Source organism: Alligator mississippiensis, chromosome 16, assembly GCF_030867095.1.
Source record: "Alligator mississippiensis isolate rAllMis1 chromosome 16, rAllMis1, whole genome shotgun sequence".
NCBI lineage: Eukaryota > Metazoa > Chordata > Crocodylia > Alligatoridae > Alligator > Alligator mississippiensis.
Window position 1 is genome coordinate 353552 of NC_081839.1, and position 26078 is coordinate 379629.

The 26078-nt window shown below is 45.8% G+C and overlaps 2 protein-coding genes across 5 annotated transcripts; one reads left to right on the forward strand and one right to left on the reverse strand.

Annotated features, from left to right (window-relative positions):
- Positions 1–9: 9 nt before the first annotated feature.
- Positions 10–7950, forward strand: C16H19orf44 (chromosome 16 C19orf44 homolog). Its single transcript, XM_006259515.4, has 8 exons — positions 10–114; positions 289–888; positions 1169–1448; positions 2018–2094; positions 2472–2952; positions 3582–3677; positions 3808–3974; positions 5504–7950. The coding sequence occupies exons 1-8, from the start codon at positions 79–81 to the stop codon at positions 5579–5581; spliced, it is 1815 nt and encodes a 604-aa protein (XP_006259577.4). The 5' UTR covers positions 10–78; the 3' UTR covers positions 5582–7950.
- Positions 3590–24760, reverse strand: CHERP (calcium homeostasis endoplasmic reticulum protein). Of its 4 annotated transcripts, none has more exons than XM_019484756.2 (18): positions 24629–24760; positions 24284–24457; positions 23633–23814; positions 22070–22207; positions 21148–21299; positions 20652–20763; positions 19926–20015; positions 19020–19257; positions 18208–18386; positions 17342–17771; positions 15551–15789; positions 14673–14806; positions 14309–14395; positions 13637–13786; positions 12699–12821; positions 12121–12215; positions 9157–9342; positions 3590–3680 (listed from the first exon to the last, which is right to left on the reverse strand). In XM_019484756.2, the coding sequence occupies exons 1-18, from the start codon at positions 24651–24653 to the stop codon at positions 3649–3651; spliced, it is 2766 nt and encodes a 921-aa protein (XP_019340301.1). In that variant the 5' UTR covers positions 24654–24760; the 3' UTR covers positions 3590–3648. The 4 variants fall into 4 exon arrangements, with proteins under 4 accessions (XP_019340301.1, XP_006259557.1, XP_006259560.1 ...); XM_006259495.4 differs by lacking the exon at positions 3590–3680 and adding an exon at positions 6126–8169; XM_006259498.4 differs by lacking the exon at positions 3590–3680 and adding an exon at positions 6126–8169 and having other exon boundaries at positions 17342–17738; positions 24629–24759.
- Between the last annotated feature and the right edge of the window lie 1318 nt (positions 24761–26078).

Here is a 26078-nt window from a genome sequence, read left to right on the forward strand (position 1 = left end):
AGCCAATCGCGAGCCGCGATATTGGGGAGTCCCTATCACTGGGCTGTGGGACGGGTCCGGGCCCGGAGCCGCGGCAGGATGCGGAGGGAAGAAGGCGGGGCCCGGGGCCAGCGGGTGAGGGCGGGGCGTGGCGCCGAGACGGGCCTGCGGCGAGAGCGGGAGCGGGAGCGGGGGCGGGGGCGGGGGAAGCAGCTTTCCCAGCCTGGGCCGGAGGCTGCAGCCGCAGCTCGGGGCCGGGCCCAGCGCCGCTCGGCGACGAGACCGTGTCCGTGTCTGTGTCCTCTGCAGCGCGGCGCACACGTCCCCTGGGAGACGACCACCGCGCCCCGACACCGCGGCCTCGCCGACTCTTCCGGACGCCCGTCTCTGCCCGGCGCGCCGGCGGAAGAGACGAGAAGCCCCTCGTTCGGTCGCAGCAGGTTCCTGAAGAACAAGAAGAGCATGGACGGGATCCAGCAAAGCCGCGCGCAGGGAGGTGGGAACGGCCCCGCCGCACGCCCGGCCCAGGGGACCGCGCTGGGACAGCCGGCGCGCACACGGAGCAAGATCGCATCCCGAGCGTTGCAGATGCGTTCGCCCAGCACTGACCTGGCTCCAGACGTGTCCCACGAGTCCTTCTCAGCCAGGCCCAGCCACGACCCGAATGCAGGAGGCAGCAGGTATCTCAAGAAAAGCTCTGTGCTTGGTGAAGGAGTGACGCTACCTAACAGCTGGTCCAAGGGGAGAGAAAGCACCCGGCCCATGCAAAAGAAAGCACCGCTTAAAGCCCGGTTTGATTTGGACAGCGACGAGGAGGAGATGAGAGCGTTATTAGGGAGTTCTTTGGCGTTTTCCAGTGACAACGAGGATCGGAAAGATAGCACCCATAATGCTAAACAGTGTGAAAAGGTAACAAACAAGCTTCGTTTGACTAGACATTTACCTTTTATGAAATGAGATTTTGAAGTGCCAGATGTGATAACTAGTTAACAGTAGGAAAAACCAGTATTTTTAACGTGGACATGTAACCCAGTGTTATGAGGTGAGAGGTCATGTCAGTCTACATGTGGCTTGCTCTAAATTACCCTCTTCCTGTCTGGTTATTTAGTATTACCATTATCGTGTACTGCTGGCTCTAGTGCCTAAAGCTTGCAAGTAGGGTAGGTAATTACTAACTGTCTCTTCCAAGTCCTTCTTAAAGACTAAACTCAAGACTCCCCCTGGAACACCTCTTCTACCTCATAGACCATCTTCACGGACAGATGTATTTAGCGCACCTTCTCCCTGTACCGAAAGTTCTCCGGAAAGGAATCATCGTGGAAGTCGCCCCCAGGCTCCCTCCTCGTCTGGCAGAAACCCACCAAGACCAAATCAGATATCCCTGTCTGAGAGTTGTGAAATAAAGTCTTTGGATGAATTGTTTTCAAGAGCAGGCAGCACACAAAATTCAATCAGTGAAAGCTCTGATGGTGAGTATTTTGAAGTTTACTTTTAAGTGACATTTTATGTTTAGAATACAGTTGATAGTACATACAGATACTAAACTAGGGTGAACACCCTTATTTCCATACTTCTCACATCAAGACTTCCGTAAACAAATCATATAGCTGCCTAGATCCTGCTCAAAAGGATTGAGATTTGCTTCAACTTTACCGCATCATATTTTTCTTCAGTTTTTGTTAGGCATAGGAATTTTCTTTGCTTGGCCAATTTGATGGTACTTTGATCAATTCCAAAATTTCAGGGAACATTCTTTGATCAATGGACAGAACCTCAATAGAGCTCAATGAAATTATGAAAAACAGAAATGGGAAACACAGAGCTACTTGGCTGTGGCTAGCAGAACTGGCAGATTCTTTCTATCTCCTCCAACTGTTACAGGCCAAGAGAGCCATTTGGTGGCATGCTTTCACATCTTTTGTCACAGCTTTGCCCATCCTCCCAAAGTGTTGATCCTGTGAGCAAAGATAAGTGTGGTGTAGGGGAAGAAAACTTTAGTGCAACTTTTATACTTTGATCATTTGTCATTCTGTTACAGACTTCAGAGTGAATATTTTAAGCCTTGATGAGCTGGCACCAAGTATTTTAAGCAAGAGAGAAGACTTGCAACAAAAGGTCAGCAATAAATCCTTCACATTACACAGGAGTGATTTATTTCATTTTATTAGACAATAGAGATGCTCTGAAAACAACAGCTTCCATTTCATTAATAATCTGTGTAGCAAGAAGAGCTTCCACAGAACACAGACCGATCAAACATGTACTGTCTGAGGTCACAGTCACAGAGTTTCAGTAGTTTCCTTTAATAAAATGTATAAATGGCTACAATTAATCTTTTTGGTTGGTTGCATTTCAAAGAGGGTTTACTTATTTCATACTAAAAGTGTAAGTCTGGTCAATAGAAGCAGCAACCAAGCAATTTAATTAATTCATCTTTCCAAGTGGTATTGCTATGATCCTTCTCCCTGTGTTTGTTTTTTTTTCCCCAACAGAAGACAGACGTTACAAAGATTAAAAGATCAGACAAGGAAAAAGGAATAACTGTGTTTCAGGCAAATAGTGATCAACCTCCCCTTGACGTGAGGAGTGCAGGAATGTGTACAAATATTGGTTTTGAAGAGGGAATTGGAACTGAAGCTGAAATCTCTGAGCATTTAAGTGGAAGTTCTGAAAACCTCCCTAGCCTTCACCAGGATGTTTTTGAACCTACTGAGAACACTGTTCATTCAGAATATTCTGAAAACTTTGAAAAATCTGTTTCTGCAGTAGTATCTGGGACAACAAACAGGAGGTCTCCATCTGAAACACTGATGGAACGCTCTAATAGCTCTGTACATTCCAGAGAAACTCTCTCTCTTTCACTGTCATCATCTCTGTCTAATAAAAAATGGCATGGCACAGTAAACAGAGTAACGGTGAAAGAAACTGCAGTTCAGACAGCTGATTTTCCATTCACCTACTGCTGGTCAAAGAGTAAGTTCTCATTCATTTCTGTGTAATATAGAAATCTAACTTCTGTCCTTTCAGTTCAGTTACTGTGCTCTCTAACTGATCCAAAGGATCCTCTTTAATCTATCAGACTATGCAATTAGCCACATGTACAAAAGATACTATGGGCGTTAGTTCCAGACAAAACGGCCCATAAACTCCATCTGTTGTTACTATGGGAAACTGAGAAGGAGGTTAGACAAACCTCTTCTGAGAAGCTGACCTTCATGGCAGAGCCTGGCTCACAACAGGCCTCCTGGCATTCTCAGACATGACTTTTAACAACTGAAATACAAAACAAAGTTACTGAAGTGACCTGCCACCTTTTAACACCCTTTTTCAGTGTCCACTATACCTATAGTTATTGGCTTCCTGTAAAACAGAGATTCTGCTGATACAGCAAACGTTATGGTGATCCCATCACCTCAAGTGAGAGAGCAGCCTCAGGGGATACCAGTATGTTTCAGAATCAGTCTTGTGGGCAGTCTTGCTTCATGTCCTGAACAAATTCTAGGGAGAATTACTTTTAGAGAGAGTGAATAGTGCATGATTTTAGCATTCAGAAGTGTTTTTGATATGAAACCTTTTTTGTCACATTTCTGTCCTCTACATAGTGGATGGCACAGCAATCCTTGGGCCAACTGCTGGACACAGCTATCTGGATCCAATACCTGTTGCCAGTCATGTTGTCAGCATGGATATGGTAGAAGGTACTGTAAAACACAAATTTACTCAGTTCTGTTAAAACCAAGTTATGAAGTTGAATGCTGTAATATCCTTACACAAGCTGTTCAGCATTTACTTTTTAGAATAAAATATTGTCCTATCTTTCATTTGCAGCCCTGACGGCATACAGTCCTGCTGTGTTTGTTTTAAATGACATGTTAAAACAGCACTTGATGCTGACACAGCAGTTTGTAGAAACCTTCCACCATCTTCATTTATCCCTTGTGGAGTCACTGGAGCATGAGAACTTTCACTATCACACACTGGAAGAAGCTAAGGAGGTAACTGCAGTAGACTATAAATGGACTGTGATTTAAAGCAAAAATGTATTTCCTAAACTGGATCTAGACAAAACATGTTATACAAGAGTGATTCTTGTTCCCTTGCAAATATTACCAGCTATTCTATTTTAGATTAAACTCAGAGTACACAGTACATAGCAGAGGTAGAAAATGTCAAGTTTGTAGGAGTAGAAATACACAGGTAAACTGCATGCAGAAAGCTTAAGTTAATATAAGTGATATATAGCTATTCAGCAAATTACAAATGGTTCCCTTCACTGTTCCCCACAGTTTGGGGGAGAAATCATTCCTTCAGTGGATTCAAGGCACTGTACTAATCATTAAAGTGGATAGATGTCACCTAGTGGATCCTATGCCTCTTAAGTTATAGAAGATGAGGCTCTTGCACACAGTTTACATACACAATATAGCCAAAAAATCATTAAGACTGTGACATAAAACTTAGGTTAGAAATACCAAAATTAAACTCTGTGCACAAGTGAATTTTCTCATTCTCCCCACCCTTCCCGTCCCTGGACCATTCAGCACACGAGAGAGACAGCACTTCATTGAATAGTCCTGATAGAGCTGGGGGGGGGCATGAAAAATGCTCAGTGTGTACCGGTTCTCTCCAGACCGTGCCTGTGAAACCGACAAGCCTAGTGTACATTGACAGGTTATTTTTCAACATTTAACTTTGCTGATTTGGGAAAAGTTCCAAACAGACAATAAAGGGTATGTCTGCGAGACCACAGCCCACCCATTGCTAAATTTCAAAATCTTGCTAATGCAAAAAGTTGTCCAATTCAAAATATTAACAAGATGCATTTTACCCCAGCCTTGTTATTTGAAACCACTGAATCACTTTAGCTGGACTTTCTCATGGACCCATGAGCCTGGGGTAGACATTTATCAGTGTGAACAACTGAAGTTTGCAAGATGTAAGCAAATAAGAGTAAGGACTTCGATGAAAAGCATTTGGGCAACCTTAATTATAGAGGTGCTGCACAATGTGCCTGTAATAACACTAGTTCCAAAGGCAGTGTTTCTCAACCTTTTTAGACTTCTGACCCTCTGCCATAACTTTCATGGATTGAGCAGCACTCCATGTATTACAGTGCTTACCTCCTTGCAGGAGGCAGTGAGAGCAAGGGAGCAGCTGGGCATAGAGAACCTGAGCCTGCACTTATCTGCTTATCTCCTCACACCTTGAGGTCCCCTTCGAAGACACACTAGGACGCTCCAGCACCCTGGCTGAGAAGCACTGCTTTAGGGAATCCAGTTAGGATAAAAGTTGCCATTGTGCTGGGTGCCATATAAAGATACATAGGAGGTCTTTGGGATAACAATGGTAAGAATGGTATGTTCCCTGTGCATGGGCCAGATGTCTCTTACATCCCAATGCAATAGCTGCAAAGGAAACCACAGTTTCTGATGCAAGACTGAATGTACAGAAAGGCTGCAAAGCAATTGTCTCGTCTTCAGCACTAAATGGTGTTTGAGTATTAACCAATCTCGTTTCGTTGCAGTACATCAAGAGTCACAAATCTCCACCTCTGACAACTGAACAAGCATTAGAAGAAGTTAAGAAAGTACAAGAACAGTAACTGCTTTGATGGACTTTTCCTAAGTGAATTTTAACCAATGTTTTTAGTCACGAGTAGAATTGCCAGTTACAAGTCTCAAACTGAAGCAAGACTTTTATGCAACGTGTAGAAAAGGACAGTACCAGTGAGTTGTTTTGTACACAGTGGGTGCATCTACACGTGTGCTTTACTGCGGAGTAGACTAATTTGCTGCACAGTTAAACGTCACCATCTACATGTGCAGCAGCACTAGGCCACAGTAAACTAATCAACTCTGCCATAAGATAGTACTGTTATTTACTGCAGTTAAACACGCATATAGATACTGACTGTAGGTCAGGACCCAGTCAGTCCAGCCAGCCAGGGGCCAGACTCTTGCCTGCTGTCTAGACACATGGCTCTGCAATCAGCACTGTTGTGCCCCAGCAAGCCCCTCTGCTGCCACTCGTAGCCCAGGCCTGACCCCCATGCCTCCTGCCAGCCCAGGCCTGCTCTGCCCTGGCTCAAATTGCTGTTGTCCCAGGTGCGCATGTAGACACCATGCCCAGGAATAGTTTACTCCAACTCAACCTGCTCCAGAGTTTATTGCTTCGCATTAAATTGAACATATAGACACACCAAGTGAGAATTCACCCCAGCTGCAATTTCTCTTTAGATACAGAGGTTACATTCTGTCCCTGGAGACTACCGATACAATAGACATAAATTACTTTGGTTTTTACTACTAAAAAATCCAGTGTAAATTAGCCTTATGTTAAAGAAAACAGTTAAAACATAATGAGCAAACACACAGGTGATTGTTAAGGGGTATTAACAGCCTTTGTGTTACAAGTCACAGTATAACCCACCTTTAATAACCCAAACCAATGGTATTAAGGAGTGTGAGAAAAGCAGAAGTACTCCTTAAATTAGGAACACAGGACTGGAAGGACTTCCTGGGCTGCCAAATCCAGTTCCCTAATTAGAACAAAGTGGCTGCATCCACATGTGCAACTGATATGATGCAACAAACTCCCAAGCTGTTTGAGCTGGAGGAAACCGCTACTGGGCACAGCATCTACATGCTCACCCAGGACAGCAGCAATTTGAGCCAGGGTGGAGCAGGCCCCCAGCTAGCTGGGCTGACCCGGTGCAATTTAGGCCAGAGGTCAGTGTCCACACACATGTTTCAGTGCAGTAAATTACTCTGCCATATTATCTTACACTGGAGTTAAATTTACTGCACACTAATACCAGTGCACATGTAGATGGTAACACTCTACCACGGAGCTAATTAGTCTGCTGTGCAGTGAAGCGCATGTGTAGATGCACTTAAACTGTACTCATACAATTTGGCCTCTAAAATTATTTGTTAAATCAATCCTTTTTATAAAACACTTGCTCCAAAGGTCAAAGCAACTCCTAGGCAACTGGAAAATACCTTGTATATAGGATAAAAGGCAACCCATTTACTTTGAAAAATGAGCTAAAGCTAATTTGCTTTTTTTTTGGTTGTTTTTTTTAATAAAAAGTGTTTATTGGAGGGCAAAACAGTAAAATTCATAAGTTGGTAACATACAGATGTCTTAGGCTGATTCACAGACAGTTACAGTTCCACAGCTACAGTAAATCTAGAAGAGACAGATATTTCACCATATTGGACTGAATGGTTTAAGAGGGTTTCTGCTGTATAAACAAATGACTTTGGAAAGAGGTTGCCACCAAGCAGGCCAGGCCTCTCGAGTAGATGTGCAGTGTAATGATCTAACATCTTAAGCTGGTGGTGTCTGGAAACAATTCAGTTACAAAAGCATTTTAAAGGAGGTTTCCAGGAATGCTTCACACTTAGAAATTTGTGAAATGGGGGAAAAACAGGTTCTCTTCTATTGAACTAATTTTAGCTTTTATTCAAGGGTATATACAAAAATATAAAAAGCTTAAAGAATGTCTTTCATTACAAAGCATCAAACATCCCTTAGAGCACTTGGATGGCTAAAACAGTTAACCCTTTATGTTCCGAGTAGAGTTGTGACTGCAGCAGCTGGTGTGTAGGGGCTCTAAGTTGTATAGTAGATTCTAATAAGCTCATACAGTGCTCATAGGTCACCTGTACTGGAACAAGGTGCTTGTCTCCCCATTTAGACATTAGGATACACTGCTCAGCATCAGTCTGACTTGTTCCCAAGGCAGCACCCCTCCACTTCAAATAGAATTAACCTTTGAGAGAAATAAACATACATTATGGAACTAGAGACATGGAACCATATCAGATAATGTCTGTATTCCACAGGAATGAGTGGATCACAATCCTGGACCAGAGATAGCTTAGCAGGGATTTAGTTCTAGTATAAAATGGGTAACTTTTTTGTTTTAAAACTGCAAAATAAATGGGCATTTCTGAACTTGCTAGACATGTCATGGTGATCACTGGCCTTTTTAAAATACTAAACAAAGTGGAGTACATGTCATAGCTTTCCTTTTTAAAAAATAATTATCTTAATGTCACTTCCTCCAGACATTAATCCTGATTTATACAAGTTTAATGATTTGTAGAAGATGCAAGACATCTTTCTCCAGGTATTTCAGGGAGTCTTATTCAGGTGGTGGAGGATCTTGGGTGTCACGCTTCACTGCAACAACAGGGAAAAAATTCTTATACATTCTGCAATTAGTCTTGGTTGGCTAAGGAAAATGCATCTTGAGAGGAGGGCTCCATTTAAAAATGGTTGTTTTCCCCACTTTGTGTGGTGCTTGCATGGATTTCGTTACATAGATACCCTCCAAGCTATGGAGAGAAATGATTTCTCATTTTGCATGCCCAATTTCTTGCATATCCTCACTGACTGCTATTTAGATGTATTTATCGTGAGTCTCTGTCCCACTCCCATTCACAAAATGAAGTTTCCATCCTACACAAAACATCTATTACAGATACCTGGCTTGTTTGCAAGGTTTTCCTGAGCCTTTACTAGAGATGCGTGCTATGCCTACCTTTTCCTGGTTCCCAGTCTGAGAAAGGGGGCAAAATATGACAACCATCTCAAACAGGGCCAGACAATAACCCCGGCCCGTCTGTCACCAGCCATAACAACCAACTTCCCTTTCTGCCTTGATAGACGCTACTTGCTGCCCCCTAAGTTACTGCTGTATTTTAACCTTCAGAAAATCAGGTTAAATCAAACTATCTGGCAACTACTATCATACACAAGAGCTGGCTTGAACAGAGATGGGATAGATTTAGAATGGAAGGAAGACAGTCACAAAAATTTCTTAAGTGCAGACAGCCCAATTTAGCTTAGTTTAGAAAATTCATAGATATCTCCTACAATAGTCACCATGGTTTAATGTAAGTTGCATATACTGAGAAAAGTTCTTAGCTAGGAATGTGCTGGAGACACTCAGAGAACATCATTTACTTACCTATCATAGTTAAAAAAAGATTAATACCTACCATTAAAAATTGGTTTATTATTAGTTATTAACCTTTCAATTTGCTACACAAACTGTATTAGGATTGACAGTGTAAGGAAACCTTTGCCAAGCGTGCTAACATAACCATCATGATAACAATAAAGAATAACCAAGACCTTTCCACATTTTTCAAGAAGTTCACTTACATTCATCTCTGGCCTTCATGCGTGCAATAAACGAGTAGCTTTTATTTCTTCTGTAGTTCTCATATGGGTCATCTAGGGCAACTCCCACACCCTTATATTGATCCCATTTGTCTCTGATATCCCCTCCTTTAATTGGGTCCTGGATTCCTTGCTCCTTAGCTCCCAGTCCTCCAGATCCACTCCATCCTATTAGAGGAAAGAAAGAAAAGAAAGAGCACACCATGGATCAGCACCTTAAGGATTTTAACAAATACCTCATTGCACTGTACAGGAAGGCATTTTGGAAACAAAAAAATAAACTGATATAGCCCAAGTCTGTAGATAGTTTGGAACAATAATTCAGATGCACTAACTGTCCCAGTAGCCTCAAGTGTGTTAACTTCAACATCTGCTACATGGGGAATAAACCAGAGCCCTAAAGAAAACACCAAGCACCAGAAGAGTGCAACAGGTTCCATCTTCCCACTTAACACAGGTGAGTCCACACCACCTGCTGCTAATTCCATGCCACATCCCTGGGTTCTCTAGAAAGGAAGAAGAAAGTCTACACCATCCATGTACCTGAGAATCTGCCCCCGAGTTTACAAATTACAAAGTAGACAAGATTACACCTAAAAGGGCAGAGCTATACAAATGGAAATACGGACTTTGAGGGCAAAAAGGGGACTGCAAGATTTGACGGTGTAATATGCCAGTTTTCATCCTTGCTGTACGTGCACAATAGCAGCACTTCTCTACCTGTAGGGCTATAGGGAGGATAAATATATCAAATTTGTGAGGCACTCACACATTACAAGTAGGTTTTAAAGTACTTAAATAGCTGTAATAGAATAGTGATAATTACACTGTTTTTGACAAAAGCTATTAAAAAAAAGCAACTTATGATAGAAGTCCTCAGGCAACCTGCACGGTTTTCTCCTTTTTTTCAGCCACAAATAAGGTAGATAATCGATATAGTTAACCTCCTCTGCTCGCGCTTGTAGGGAGGCAGTTAGACGAGCCAAAGCTACCATGGAGCTGAGGATGGCATCTCAAGTAAAGGTTAACAAAAAATTGTTTTTTTTAGATAGGGAGTAAAAGGAAGGCCCAGGGCGGAATAGGACCCCCGCTAAATGGGCAGAAGCAATTGGTGACAGACAGGGGGGACAAGGCTGAACTCAACGAGTTCTTTGCCTCAGTGTCCCTAAGCGAGGGGCACGACAAGTCTCTCACTGGGATTGTAGAGAGGCAGCAGCAAGGCGCCAGACTGCCATGCGTAGACCCTGAGATGGTGCAGAGTCACTTGGAGGAACTGGATGCCTTTAAGTCGGCAGGCCCGGATGAGCTCCATCCGAGGGTGCTGAAGGCACTGGCCGACGTCATTGCACAGCTACTGGCAGGAATATTTGAACCCTCGTGGCGCACGGGCCAAGTCCCGGAGGACTGGAAAAGGGCCAATGTGGTCCCCATTTTCAAGAAGGGGGGGAAGGAGGACCCGGGCAACTATAGGCCAGTCAGTCTCACCTCCATCCTTGGCAAAGCCTTTGAAAAAATTATCAAGGCTCACATTTGTGAGAGCCCGGCAGGAAAAATTATGCTGAGGGGAAACCAGCACGGGTTTGTGGTGGGCAGATTGTGCCTGACTAATCTAGTCTCTTTTCATGACCAGGTTACGAAACGCCTGGACACAGGAGGAGGGGTGGATGTCGTTTACTTAGACTTCAGGAAGGCCTTCGATACGGTATCCCACCCCATACTGGTGAACAAGTTAAGAGGCCGCGACTTGGATGACTACACAGTCCGGTGGGTGGCGAATTGGCTAGAGGGTCGCACCCAGAGAGTCATGGTGGATGGGTCGGTTTCAACCTGGAAGGGTGTGGGCAGTGCAGTCTCGCAGGGCTCAGTCCTTGGACCGATACTCTTTAATGTCTTCATCAACGACTTGGACGAGGGAGTGAAGTGTACTCTGTCCAAGTCTGCAGATGACACAAAACTGTGGGGAGAAGTGGACATGCCGGAGGGCAGGGAACAACTACAAGCAGACCTGGACAGGTTGGACAAGTGGGCAGAAAACAACAGGATGCAGTTCAACAAGGAGAAATGCAAAGTGCTGTATCTAAGGAGGAAGAACGTCCAGCACACCTACAGCCTAGGGAATGACCTGCTGGGTGGCACGGAAGTGGAAAGGGATCTTGGAGTCCTAGTGGACTCCAAGATGAACATGAGTCGGCAGTGTGACGAAGCCATCAGAAAAGCTAATGGCACTTTATCGTGCATCGGCAGATGCATGACGAACAGATCCAGGGAGGTGATACTTCCCCTCTATTGGGCGCTGGTCAGACCGCAGTTGGAGTACTGCGTGCAATTCTGGGCACCGCACTTCAAGAGGGATGCGGATAACCTGGAGAGGGTCCAGAGAAGGGCCACTCGTATGGTTAAGGGCCTGCAGACCAAGCCCTATGAGGAGAGACTAGAGAAACTGGACCTTTTCAGCCTCTGCAAGAGAAGGTTGAGAGGCGACCTTGTGGCTGCCTATAAGTTCATCACGGGGGCACAGAAGGGAATTGGTGAGGTTTTATTCACCAAGGTGCCCCCGGGGCTTACAAGAAACAATGGCCACAAGCTAGCAGAGAGCAGATTTAGACTGGACATTAGGAAGAACTTCTTCACAGTTCGAGTGGCCAAGGTCTGGAACGGGCTCCCAAGGGAGGTGGTGCTCTCCCCTACCCTGGGGGTCTTCAAGAGGAGGTTAGATGAGTATCTAGCTGGGGTCATCTAGACCCAGCACTCTTTCCTGCCTATGCAGGGGGTCGGACTCGATGATCTATCGAGATCCCTTCCGACCCTAACATCTATGAATCTACGATTTACTGTTAGCAAGTGCAAAAGAGGAAGGTGGAGATAATGACACCTCTCTGAAGTGCCCATTATTAGAGAGTTGCACCAGTTATCTCCAGAACTCCTTAGATTCAAAACATAACTTACCCATTTTCACTAACATTTGATGCCCTTTATTTTCTTCTCCGAGTCTTGATTCAGGTATAGGAGGCCCAGAGCTGGAGCCCAAACCAGCAGCAGAACTAAGAGAGAACATATGTCAGAATTTCTTATTGTTATCCCTTTGCTTTACTGTGCTAGAACAAACAATGTAAGTTTCTCGTTATGTAAACTTTAATAACCATCATCACCTTTGAGAAGCTATGACATAAGGAGTCCTGTGCAACATGTCACATGCAACCCACCACCCAAATCAGCAGATACTGAATCCCAAATCCCATGGCTCTCTCAAGAGCCTTTCTGTTACATAGCTGTTTTTGTTTGTTTTACATCCTGGAAGTAAAAAAGTAGCAACCACAAAGAATTATGGAGTAACTTTATTCTCTCTCAGTGTATATTATACTACCGTACAGTTCATACAAGTTACATTCTTAAATTGGCCTCAAATTCTGCCCTTTCTATCCAATATATCATTTAATATAAAAAAAACAAAAGAAAGCACAAGAGACATCCCAGGTCAACCTCAAAAGATAAATCATTAAACCCAATCCAAAAGAAAACCTTACGGAGGAGTAGGACTCCGAGATCGGGATCGGTGCCGCCTTCCGGGGGAGTAAGATTTTGATCTTGATCTTGATCGTGACCTTGACCTTGACCGGCTGCGAGAAGAGCGGGACCTGCTCCTACTTCTGGAAAGACAGGATGGGTGAAGTCTATTAACTTTCTTTTATGTATAGGAGTGCTAAAGCATTTTTTTTTTCACTTTTTCTACTTGCTTCCTAGTTTCCCAAGTCACTTGGCAAAGTTAATAAAGTAACACCAGTCTTAAAAAAATGTGTCTAAGAGCTGGAAAAGTTAGAGAGAGCATCAAAATCTAGAACGAACACACTATTTGAAATACTCAAATTGCCAACTTCACTTGCTTGAGTAAATCCCAGTGACCTTAAGGAACTTATGGTCAACTTAAGTAAGTATCTTAAGAATCTTAACTGTGGTCTCCTGAAGAAGGCACTACATGTTCCAGAATTTTCCATTTGCATTCAGAAACCACTTAAAAGAACTGTTTAAGAGAGATATTGGGAACATGATCTAAAGCCACAGTCCCAAAACTGGTATTTGGACATGTTGCTCATGAGACTCTTAACACTGTTTATAGCCACAGGATATTCTGCTTTCTACAGATTCTTCAGACTGATGGGGTGGGAAGATGTGATGCATCCCACAGTGCATTCCTGGGTCAGAGTTGTTGACCACTGGGCCAGGAAAGGCTGGGGACTACTGCTCTAGAGTAACAGGAGTGGGAATCAGGAAATCTTATGTTCTAGTTGCATGAAACTCTACCACTGACTTATCACCTCTCTTTACCTACCTTAGTGTGGTAACATTTACTTTCCTACCTCCAAACAGTTATTGCCAAGATTATTGTACAGGTCTTTGTCAAATATTGTACTGTATAAAACAGCACGATATGAGATTTAGACAAGTTATTCCTGCTTTGTCTTACCTGGACTGTGATCGTGAATACGATCGTGATCGGGAGCAAGATCGAGATCGGGATCTTGAGTAAGAGCCAGATGACTTTGAAGATCTTGAATTGGACCGGGAGGAGGAGCGACCTCGACTCTTGGACCTACTGCGAGACCGAGAGGGCCCACTGCACAGAGAACAAAAAACAAGTCATGAGCTGTTTTAACGATACGTATTTTCAATCAAACTAAGATGGAAACATGCTATTTTGCTAAAAACCCACTTAAGTCAGAAGGTGTCAGGGTGGCAAAGATGCTGTTTTTCTACATCTTAAACAACCCAAACTCTAAAAAATTTAGGCTTATCACCCCAGCACATACAGAAAACAACTCCAATGGACAACCAATTGGAGGCATGAGGAGCAGTCTTTAAATGGATACAGGTAGACATAGTTAGCTGTGTTAGTCTGAAGTCAAGCAGATGGCAGGGAAGATTTGCACCTTGCATATTAACCTATGTATCACAAGCTTTCGTAAGCCCAGGCTCACTTCATCAGATGCTGTGAAAGGACATGCACAGAGCAGTCTACATAAAGTGGAGAGTGATTAGAATACAAAAGCCAGGATGGGAGCAAAGTGAGGGGAGAGGCAGTAGGGGGGAGCAGCGGTGGGAGAGGCAAACCAGAGGCCATGGGAAACAGATCTCTCACCTGTTTCTCTTCTCCTGACCTTTCCGCCGTCTAGCTCTCATTTTAGCTCTGAAGAACTCATACAGGCCATTCTGTTCCCAGCCTTCACTGCAATAAGCCAACAAAACACAGAATCAGAGTCTGTGAAAATTCCATTTTCATCAGAAGTCAGAATACTCCCTATATTTTTAGAGAATAAGGGGCTTGGGAAAGAAGTGTCACCCAGAGAAAGAGCAAACAGCATGAAGTTTAACATATAATGTAAAGCACTTATTCTCATCATTAGAACAAAGTTATAGGCGAAGGAAGGGAGAGGCATTTCTTGATTTGAGACAGCTTCTTAGGGCATTTTCCTTATCACATTGTTAGCTATACCTACTCTTACCTGTTTCTAGGCCTGTCATGAGATGGTGGACTATAAAATGCCTCAACCGCAGCCAGTAGTCTCTCACTGGGGGGCATTGGGGGTGGAAGACGTATATCTTTAGGATCTAAAGGTTTATACTCATGATCTTCAAGCTGCCAGAAACAAAACAAATTACATTTGTGTCATGGGGTAACTACCTGGAAATAAACATACTTAGAAAGACTCAACTGCTTCGGAACTGTCTAGTTCATTACTGGATTACAAACTGTCTAAAAAAAATAAAGGTCCTACACATGACCCAGCACTTGCATCTGCTGCCTTGTGGAAGACAAACTCCGGTGACATTCACAGCATTTAGGATGTCAGGACATTAGCTGGGATTCCCAAATAGAGAACATGCAATTCTAATCGCTCTGCCCCCATGATATCACAGCACCTGAAAGGAGGCCTCAGAGACAATGATGTGCACTGAGAAGAACAGAAATCAGATATCTATTAATCTGTCCAGAACAGTGATAAAGACACAGATACAATTTAGCTCCCCAAGAGTCTCCAGTGCCTACAGTTCAAGTTCTGATGCTTTTATTGTAGCTTTAACTTAAATATAAATGATCCATCTTTACAGAAGAGTTTGAGACTAGCAGTAAGCACGTGTGGCCAGAGAGGGACTTGATGATACCTCTATATTCCTCTAAGTGATTATGGACTGCTGTTTTGTAAATTATAGGTAAATTTTAGAAAGCACTTCAGTGACTTTGGTGCTTAAACCTTATTTACTTTCACTGAGTCTTAGGCAGATTTGAAGGAATAAATGTCTGTTTTAACCTGCCCCTAAAATGAACGGCAGTAAGTTTGATCTTTTAACCCTCTGGTCAGGTCCATTATCAGCCACTTACTTTCACAAGAGGAGCCATAAGTCCAGCAGGAAGATCAAAGTAGGGGACATTTGGCACCAAACTGGGATCATCATGGTTCACGTGAGGGGGACCTTGTCGCCTCATGTGAGGAGGCTGCCCATTAAATCCATGTGGCGGAGGCCCAAAATCAGGGTGCTGTGGCCCACCCCAAGGCGGATGCTCACTGATTCCAGGATGAGGCAATCTGTGTCCAGGGTGGTGATGAGGCGGTCCAATTTCTACACAAGGTGGGGAGGTAAAGAAACTTTAATTTCCATTTACAGTAAAAAGCAGGAAGGAGAGGGAGCCGACAGGAGATCCCCTGGCCACATACATTAGTCCTAAAAGAACATCTTACTAGGTGGAAAGCTTACAAACTACTGGAAGGAACAAGATAGAGCAAGAGCCTACTGCAGGTTCATCCTCATGAAGCAACTGCAGCCTCTCTCCCTCTTCACCTACAGCAGCTACTCACAGAGTCGAGAGCGATTTCATAAACTAAACCCCTATCACTTTGTGGTACCAAGAGTTTGGAAAGGTCACAGTAAAAGTGGTCCCAAAAGAAAGTCATTTGCACTTAGCAAGGAAGGCACCTACAGCCTCTGTTTACCAGCCCAGAATATACAATTGCAATTTAGCATCAATGCAATGGATGTTCGAGTTCTCTCTCTCCTTATCCAATCAATCGATGCAAAGAAACAGACACGACAGAAGTGAGTTCACATGAGTCTGTGACGTGCAAGAGCTCTGTTAAAGGTGCTTTCCAAAATAAAGGAGAGAAAATATACCTGTTAAAACAGAGAAATAAGCTGTCTCAGCCTGATCCCTAAATGGACAAAATGGTTGGCTTTTGAGAGTGCCAGGCTTGGTACAGCACACCCTGCTAGGCCCACCGTGAACGGCAGGGGAGATGCAGGACTGGAACAGCAGAGGGTGCTGCAGGACAGAACTGAGCCTCACTGGCAGACCTTGATAGCAGAAATCTGCACAGTGACTACCCAGCTTGAGCCAGTGCTAATAGTCTGTTGTTTCCATTAGCACTAGAACACAGTTAAAAATGAAGCAGTAAGAAACTTTTCCATGCCATTTTCAGATTCTATAAACATCTGATAACGGAGGCTCCAGTTCATCACTAGAACCCAAAACAAAGATCAACTTTTGGGGTTTAGAGCTCTTATTTTCCATAGCTTAGGCTGCCCTTCCACATTATATTCAGGCAGAGCTCCAATACATTTCAAGAGATGGTCTGAGTCTGCAATAGCTTCTCTATTATTGGAAACATTAAAAACAAAAACAGCCTTGAATTTAAAATATGTCACAGTCAACTACTGCACAAGGAGGAGGAGTTAATCCATGGAAGACCTCCGAGCTATGCTATCAAGAAATTCTGAGCAAGGGCTGCTGGCTTCAAACATGACAAATCTGAAAATACACAATGAATTTGCAGACAGAGCCCGACCAGAGCTGCGCTGGCATCTGGACACCTGCAGATACCACTCTTCTGAAGGAACAGGGGTGCAAATTTCTGCTGAACACAACAAGGACTTGTTATAGGTTTCAATCATCCACTACCTCTCAGGGAAAGAAGGACTGAAAAGCAGAAGGCAAACTCGAGGCAACAGCTACACCCTATACATACAATAGCAGTTTCTCAGCCTCTAACAGCCAAACACTTCAGGGAGAGCTATGCCAGTCCATGACTGAGGTGTCCTCCTTCCAAAAAAATTAAAACATTTTACAACAGTAATCAGCATTGTGACACAGGAGACCCTGCTCGAGTACACACTTTACCTTGAGGAAAGTCCCCCTGGGGATAATCAAAACGATGAGGATAAGGAGGCCTTTCAAAGGGATGGCGAGGTGGGAAATCATCCTGCATGAAACGAGGTGGGAAGCGGTTGAAATTATGTGGATGCGGGGGCTGGTTGAATTGGGGATGTTGCTGATGTGGAGGGAATGGGCCTCTGAAGTGGGGTGGCCGCTGCATTCGAAATGGAGGTTCCCTTTGACCCCCACCCCAGGGAGGCTGCTCATGCTGGTTGTTCCATGGCGCTTCAAACTGGCTGTTCCAAGAAGGATCTGGTTGGTTATTCCAAGGGGTGTCTCGCTGATTATTCCATCCTTGGTCTCTCTGTTCATTCCACATTCCTTCGTGGTTGTTGTTCCACGGAGGGCAGTGAGGAGGCCCCTGGTGGTGAGGGTAAGGAGGCTGGTCATAAGGCTATAAAAATAAAGAACGTAATAAAAGCAGTCTATTTTTAAACTAAATGTTGCCTAGAACGTAAATGCTATATGTGCACTGAGGAGACAGAATGCGTGCGTGTGTAAAGACTGTAAATTAGGAGTCAAAGGAATTTTGAAGGAAAAAGTAAAATGGATTTAGCAAAGTGCTCATTTCCACTGACCTAAATGGTTTTGTATCTTGCAGGTAGCCTCTGTCTTCTCCCAAATGAAGGATACCAGCTATGAACCCTCAGCCAGACCTTGCTCTTTAACTTTATTCCAGACTTTGGAAATGGACTTCTAACATATCCAGCTTCTAGCCTTCTACTATTGTGGTGTTCTTGCTAAGCAACTCCCACCTCCCCACCTCCAACATTCAGCCAAGCCTGGGTCATCCACATACTTCTCATCATCTAAAGTTACACATTTGGTACCTGTTGTTGACCCCAGGGTGCAACAGGGTGAGGCTGGTCAAACCAGGGTGGTTTATTTGGAGGAATCTGATCATGAGATCCAGGGCCACGAGGTCCAGCAGCTGATGGATCTTGCACTCCAGCTCCCGATGCATCATACTCCGTAGAACCAGCTAAAGGAAGCTGAGGCTTACCATCATCTGTAACAAATCAGAGACTGCTGTAAGCACCTCAAATATACAGCTTAGTCCATTTAAAAATAGGCTGGACACAAGCATAAGCATGCAGAAGAGTTCTGATCTCAGTTTATGTAGCATTTGTGCTTCTTATTTATACAGACTTTTGGACCAAATTAAACACGTTTTTACTTTGATCTTTTAGTTGCTCCAATAATAGTGCTAAACACCTACAATGGTCACTGAATAGATGGATTTTTGCAAATTCAGCACCTGAGCCATTTGTTTGATAGAAGACAGAAACAACTGTGTCTGATTTCTATGAAATAAGGCATTACCAAAGCACCCACCAGTGTATATTTATGGCTAAAAACTAAACAAATGAGAAGAAGCGGTTTTGACTACAGGATGATAACAGCAGAGATGGAAGATAATGGGAACAACCTCAGGTTCATAACTTATGCAATCTACAAAAACTCTATTTCAGTAACAGCCAACACCCACAACGGAACGGAGCCGGACTGTACTACGCACTGCACAAAACAGATGCAAGCATTTTTCAGGTGATGTTTACATGATAAGAAGTCAGTCTAGCATTGTAGACCGCTATCTAGACAAACAGACAGACCGCCAACCAGTATCATAGTGGATTTGTACCTGCTTGTGCGACTGGGGCAGCTGGAGGAGCTGGAGCCGGAGCCGGAGCCGGTGCTGGAGCCGGGGGCGTTGCTTTTACCTCACTCTCTAGCGGTGGTATTTGTATTTGCTGCTGTTGCTGCTGCTGTGTTAAACTGCTGACAAATTCTTCGTGTTGTGTTTTCAGGTTTTGTATCTGCTGCTGAAAGGCTACCTGCACAGGCTGCACTACTGTTGCATACTCTGTCATCAAGTTTGCCTGCCAACAGGAAACAAATTAAGACAAGCATTTCAGAGTTTACTGCTGCAGCCAACACAAACTACCACCATCCTCACTCGGTCACAAGTACCATAAACACATCATTTCAGCAAGTCGATGAGAATACACCAATAACTATTATTAGTCTGTTAATAAGCCCACATTATGATTGACAAGCGCTATTTGCAGTGGTATTTCCCCTTTTGCGCACATACTGACTTATCCAAGAACTGGATGTTACTGGCCTTCAACCTGATCATCACAAGAAAGAGGTCAGTGGAACTATGCAAGGCATCACAGAACACATGGAAAACAATAACCAGGAAAAGGAAGGAAGGGACTATGGAGAACAGAATGTTTGGCAACATGGGGAAAGTTATCAACAAAACATACAAGCCCAGAGAGCAGAACTGGGACTGAAGTGGTGATGGAATAGGACTACAGAAGGTGATAATGGTCAGAACTGTTTAATGACATGCTCCATTCAGCTACTGAACAATATGCTATATTACTTTTATAGTCAAGTAACACAAATTCACAATAAAAACTATAGATTTTTTCAAAATATATACATAACACACCTCTCAAAGTAGTAGCGTATGCACTGCTTAAAACACGTCTGCAATTTATTTAATTTACAAAAATATACTACACTTTCTGTGGCTAACCTGGTATTGGCCAAGTCCAAGAGCTGGGCTCTGCAACTGCTGAATAATTGATTCATCAAAATAGCCATTTTTCTCCCACAGCTGAAGGAGCTGTATAAATTTAGGAAGGGAAAAAGTTATTGCATGATGACAGAAAGACAAAAGAAAGTTAGAGGGAAGTATATTACATGTTTATAACTTCACCACGAGGGTCTCTACCTCATTTGGTTAATAAGTACTAGAACAAATTTCAATAGTAGTGATGGATTTCCTATCACTAGCAATTTTTAAATCAAGGCTGGGCATTTTTCTTAGAAGCTCTGGTCTAGTGAAACCAAAAGTTAATTCCAGAAAATTGTGGGGTTACAAGAAATAATGGCCACAAGCTAGCAGAGAGCAGATGTAGACTAGACATTAGGAAGAACTTCTTCACAGTTCGAGTGGCCAAGGTCTGGAACGGGCTCCCAAGGGAGGTGGTGCTCTCCCCTACCCTGGGGGTCTTCAAGAGGAGGTTAGATGAGCATCTAGCTGGGGTCATCTAGACCCAGCACTCTTTCCTGCCTATGCAGGGGGTCGGACTCGATGATCTATTGAGGTACCTTCTGACCCTAACATCTATGAATCTATGTAGAGCCTGTCTGAGCCAGAGGTCAGATTACACGATCACAACAGTTCCTTGCACCGTTACTTATGAATTTTTCCAGCATTGAAATGTAAAGCTCAAATTAACGTAAAAAAACTACTTACTCTGGCAATTTTCTGTTGCTTATCCTCTTCCACAGCTAAAAAGCTGGTACAGTATATAGGCACAACCACCTTCTGTAAGGCAGCCAGAAGGTCCCGTGCTTGCTTTCGCTGGCTATAAAAGGAAAAAGACTGTCACTGTTTCACTATACTGTTAAGCAAGTTACAACACCCAGTGTGTTCCCATTCTAGCGTGCCAAGCAGACACCTATAGTTAGTAACCCGTCTCTATATAAAGAATAGGATTCTTCACATTTGTACCACGCAACCTCAGCTGGGAACAACATACAATAATGACTGTAAAAACTGAATTCAGTCTTTATTCTACCAACACTTTCTTTGCACCAATTATACTTATTTACAGCTGTTGATAGGAATATGCAGAAGAAGAATATAAAAAGGTGTCCATTCCAACTAAAGACATCTCTAGCAGGGAGATCCCTGACTTTCCATCAAACTCACCAAAACAGCAAACTGAAGAACATCTTTTTATTCTTACCAGTGGTGCAATACATCATTAATTAGATAGATTAAATGTAATCGAAGCTCAAAGTGGGCTCCTTCTGCTGTTATACGATTTCGCAGATGCCCAGCCATCAGCTCACAGTGTGCAGGAGACTTTGCATTACTAAACATCCAGTTCTTGCCAGCCTTGGAATCAACCAATTAAAATATTTTAAGTTAGTTAGCCAAACTTGTTCATACTGTATAGACTTCAAAAAAAACAAAAAACCCCCCAAAAAACAAAATCTCTTCTTGCAGGGACAACTGCAAGAAGGGAAAAATTCTTAGACAACAGGCTATGATACAAGCTGCACAATTAAATAAAAAGAAACGTTAAAATCATACACAAAGGAATTAAAGATCTGTGAAACTAAAGATTAATGAAAGGTCTAGTACAGACTATGACAACACTCAGTGGTTGTTTGGCTTAAGATTTTGGTTGCTGAATTCTGTCCAGCATTAGATTTCACCATTGCTCCCCAAGATGTTAGGCTGTTTTGTCCCCTTTTGCCCTTGGTCATTTCTCCAAACCCAATCGATTGCTAATTGGGCCCCTCAACCCCCTCAGTAGAGACTTTTAGCAGATTTCCAGAGCTTAGTGAGCTTTCCCAGTTGTACTATGAACTAGGGACTGACAGTATCTTTAAGTAGCAATTCCGCCCCATCTGCTGTTTCAACGCCTCAAGGTTGGTGGTCCAGGTTACAGGCTGTCACTGTGCACTGAAGAGCTGCCAACAAGCTGCCCATGAACAGAACAGACAGTTTATGACACCACGTGGAATTAACAACAGCGGCCCAATCTTTTTACATTAAAACAATCTCCTCACACTACCTGCCTCTGCGCTCATAACAAGCGAGAGCGAGTCACCTCCGAAGGCAAACACGGAACGTACAGATAAGTTTAGATGCTTACTTACTGAGATTGCGTCTTTTGTACATGTATCAATTATCGGCTGTAGCAAATTGTCAAATTCATTCATATCTAGCTGGGTCTCCTCCAAGACTTTCTGCATTTGTTGTTCAATTGCAAGGGCTACTGCTGATGTAACTTGTTCCTGAAAAAAAGCTGAATTTTAATACACCCTATATTCTTTGGGCATAAAAACTCAACAGAAACATTCAAATCACTTTAGCCACAGGAGCGGCTTAATACCTTTAGAGGCCGTATTTTCTATTCACAGTGGGAGAAGCATAGCTATATTTCAGCTGGTTATCACCGTCGCCTTTCCCTGGTCTACCATGAGAAAACCTCCCAGTTGCTCTAGCCCAGGGGTGGGCAATTATTTCTGGTGGAGGGCTGCTTACTGAGTTTTGGCAAGCCATTGAGGGCTGCATGACAGGCAGCCAGGGGCAGATAAATATATAGTTTTTTAATTTCTTAGGGGCCCTGTGGGACAGAATGGCCTGGCAGGCCACGTTTTGTGCACCCCTGCTCTATCAGGAAACAAATAAGGGCCTCTAAAATGTTGCTGAAGGCCTAACATAAGCCCATACTCTTTCTCCAGAGAACCTTTAGTGAGGTAGGTACCCTGCACCTTTAACAACGAACCATCGCTCCCAAAGTAATTCTTTTGTGAACAACCTTTCATCTCAGCCCCAAATCAGTATTTAAATAAAAAACGCAGCATGTCATGCTTGGGTGTGTAGTCACAGATTTCATAGACATCCGGGCTGGAAGGGACCTCGGAAGATCGAGTCCAGCCCCCTGCCACAGGGGCCGGAAGTCAACAGGGATCATAGAATCCCAGCAAAATAAATATCCAATTTTCTCTTGAAGGTGTTCAAAGTGGGTGCTTAAACTACCTTTGGCAGCAGCCTATTCCAAACTTTGGGGGCTCGGACAGTAAAGAAGTTCTTCCTTACGTCCATCCTGAAACGGTCATGGAAGAGTTTGTGACCGTTCGACCTGGTCATCCCCTGTGGCACTCTGGTGAACAGACGTTCCGCCAGATCCGGTTGGTCACCCCTGATAAACTTAAAGGAGGCCGCCAGATCACCCCTGAGCCTGCGCTTTTCCAGGCTGAAGAGTCCCGTGGCTCTCAGCCTCTCGTCATAAGGTCCGTTTTCCTGACCTCTAATCATGTGCATGGCTCCTCTGCACCCTCTCAAGCTTCTCCACATCCTTTCTGAATTGTGGAGCCCAGAATTGGATGCAGTCCTGACAAGCCACAGCACCATGTCAAAGTTGAAGATAATTGCAACTCGCTCCAGTTTATGGAGGACCACCGTGGTCTTCACACTCCTGGCGAATTATAAATGGGGTCTCAGCAAAGCAATGGCTAGTTACTTCTGCTCTACGGAGTCTATTCTTTCTGTTCTGCAGCTGATGCCATACATGAAGTGATGCCAGCTCGCATCGTCCTCCTCTGGCAAGACACTAAGTTTCCTCATTCGGGTCATCGTTCCAAGCCATGCAACCCTGCAGCCGCACAACCGCCGCTTGGCGCATCAGCGGGGCTCACGAGCCGCCTCAAGCCTACCTGTCTCATCGCAAGGAGGTGCTGCTCTTGCTGCTGCAGGTTCCACTGGCTCTGCTGAATGAGCTCCTCGACCGAGGGCGCCCCTTGAGGAGCTGGGAGAGCAGCCGGCGGGGGCAGCGACGGCTGTGACAAAGGCTGGATCTGTGCAGTGGTTTCAATATCTTGTGTTTGTTTGCACAACACTGACAGGAAGAAAACACTCACTTTCAAGATAAAAGACAAAAGCCCTTTTAAAACCATGTACAACCCCAAAGACACAGACTATTCCCACGTTAGCTCCATAAGCCAAACCGCCCTCTCTCTCTCCTAACAGGAAAGGGCAGGTCGAACCGTGATGCGCTCCCAGCGGTTTAATTCAGCTCCGTTTGTAAAGCGCTCTGGTCAGGCCAAAACCAGCTTTCCAGAGAAGCGGCACGGGTACGTCTGCCGGCACGTTTTCAGACTCGCGGAGCTGCCGCGGCGTCTCCGAAGACGCGCAGGGCAGGCGAGGCAGTGGGCGCGACAGCACGGGGTGCGCGCCTGAGACAGGGCCCAAAGCGCCAGCTCCGCGCAGCTGCGCCCGCGCCCCCGAGGCTGCGCCCGCCGGGGGGGAAGGTGTGCGCCAGCCGCCCCCGAGCAGGGCCCGCCTCCGGCCCCGCCCGCCGCACTCACGCTGCTGCTGCTCCAGCGCCAGCTTGTACTTGTAGTAGCCGTAGAAGTCGCCGCCGAAAAGGAACGAGAACTTGGGGTTTTCCTTCTGCTTCTCCATCGTCATCTTCTCGAACTCGGGCCCGTTCCGCGCCACGAACTGCGCCAGCTTGTCGATCACGTTCCGCAGCTCCTGGTCTGCGGCCACAAACAGGGCGGCTCGACCGCGCTCGCGGGCCCGGCCCGGCCCGCCCCACCCCACCCCACCCCACCCCCGACAGCCCGCCCGCCCGCCCGGCCACCCCCGCCCCGCCCCGCCCCGCCCCACCAGGACTGCCCCGAGCGCCTCGCAGCCCCCACGCCCCTCACCGTCGGGCGGCAACGGCATCTCCATGGCGGCGGCGGGGAACGAGACGCCGCAGCCCCACGATCCCGCTAGGCCTCAGCGGCCGGAAGTGCCGCGAAAGGCTTGACGGCACTGGGCGCCGCGCTTTACGGCCCCGTCGCTATGGAAACGAGGTCACGGCCGCGCGCCCCACGCTTGCGTCACGACGCACAGCCTTCCGCGCGCGCCCCGCCCCCCGGGAGGAAGTGCGGAGCGGCCCTGGCCCCGGCCTCACCCCGCCCCCCCTGCGCGCGCGGTGCTGCGGAAGTGGCCGTTATGCGGCGTGCACGTGTCCAGGAAGTACGTTACAGAGCACGGGCTAAAGGCGGGCCTGGTCACGGGCGTCCCGTCCGCACCGCATGCGCGAGGCGGGGCTGGGTCCCCGTTTCGGAAGTAGACGGACGCCGGCCCGGCCCGGCCCGGCCCCCTGCGCCCCACTCGCGTTTCTGCTCCTCGCTGCCTGCAGCGCCCGGAGCCGCGGGGAGCCGCCAGGGCAGCGCCCCAGGAGCGGCAGCGCTTGCACAAACGGGAACGGAAAACAGCCCTAGCGCCGCGCCGCGCCGCCCCGCCCCGCCCCGCAGCCCTCCCCCTCCTCCACAGCCGCGGGCGCAGGAAGCCGGACCGTGCGGCCCCGGTCCAGGAGGAGGAAGCGCGGAGCCCAGGCAGGGAAGCTGCCCCGGCACCCGAGCCCCTCCTCCCCCTCTCTCTCTATTCGCTAAAGGTCTTTCCTTACCTCCTACAGTTCAAGGGGACTGGTCCGGTTTCGTTTCAGAGTCTCGGACGCATCCTTTTGTACTCGAGCTCTCAGGGCTGCAGGGGAACAGGTCATTCTCTTCTCCATCGCATTTGTTGTTACGGCTTTTAACGTTCATCCTGGCTTCTGGCAGACACAGAAGAACGCCACGCCCGCGGCCAGGCCCGGGGGTCTCAGCGCCGTCTCTCTCCCGTCCCGTAGAGGCCTTGCTCCTTCTTCCAAAAACAGACCATCTTGCTCCTTGTGAGAGCTTGAAAAATACCTTGCTGAATGCCCCGCTCTGGTAACAGAGTACTTGAAAATCCAGTCTCTGGGGCCAGCAGGAACTTGGCTCCAGTTAAAGAGGGGAGGGAGCCAGCCTTTTTGCTAAGCGTACCACTAGTTAAGCCTTACACCCTTACGGACCGCCACTCCGCTTTCTGTTCCCAGACCCGCGCTCCCTGCCTCATCTGCGGCTAGCACCAGCGTGGCTGGGTACCACATATGAACCTTCGGGGGCAGGGATTCGAGTGTTGACCCGCCTAGCTAAAGGGCAAAACATCCTTAAGTTTCTCACAACAATCCCGAGGGGTGCCTGCAGCATCACCAGCCATGAAACACGGATGTGAGCAGAGGGAGATCCTCTGCTACGGGACACACAACAGCACAGGGTAAAGCGGCTGAAGAAAGAACCAGAAAGA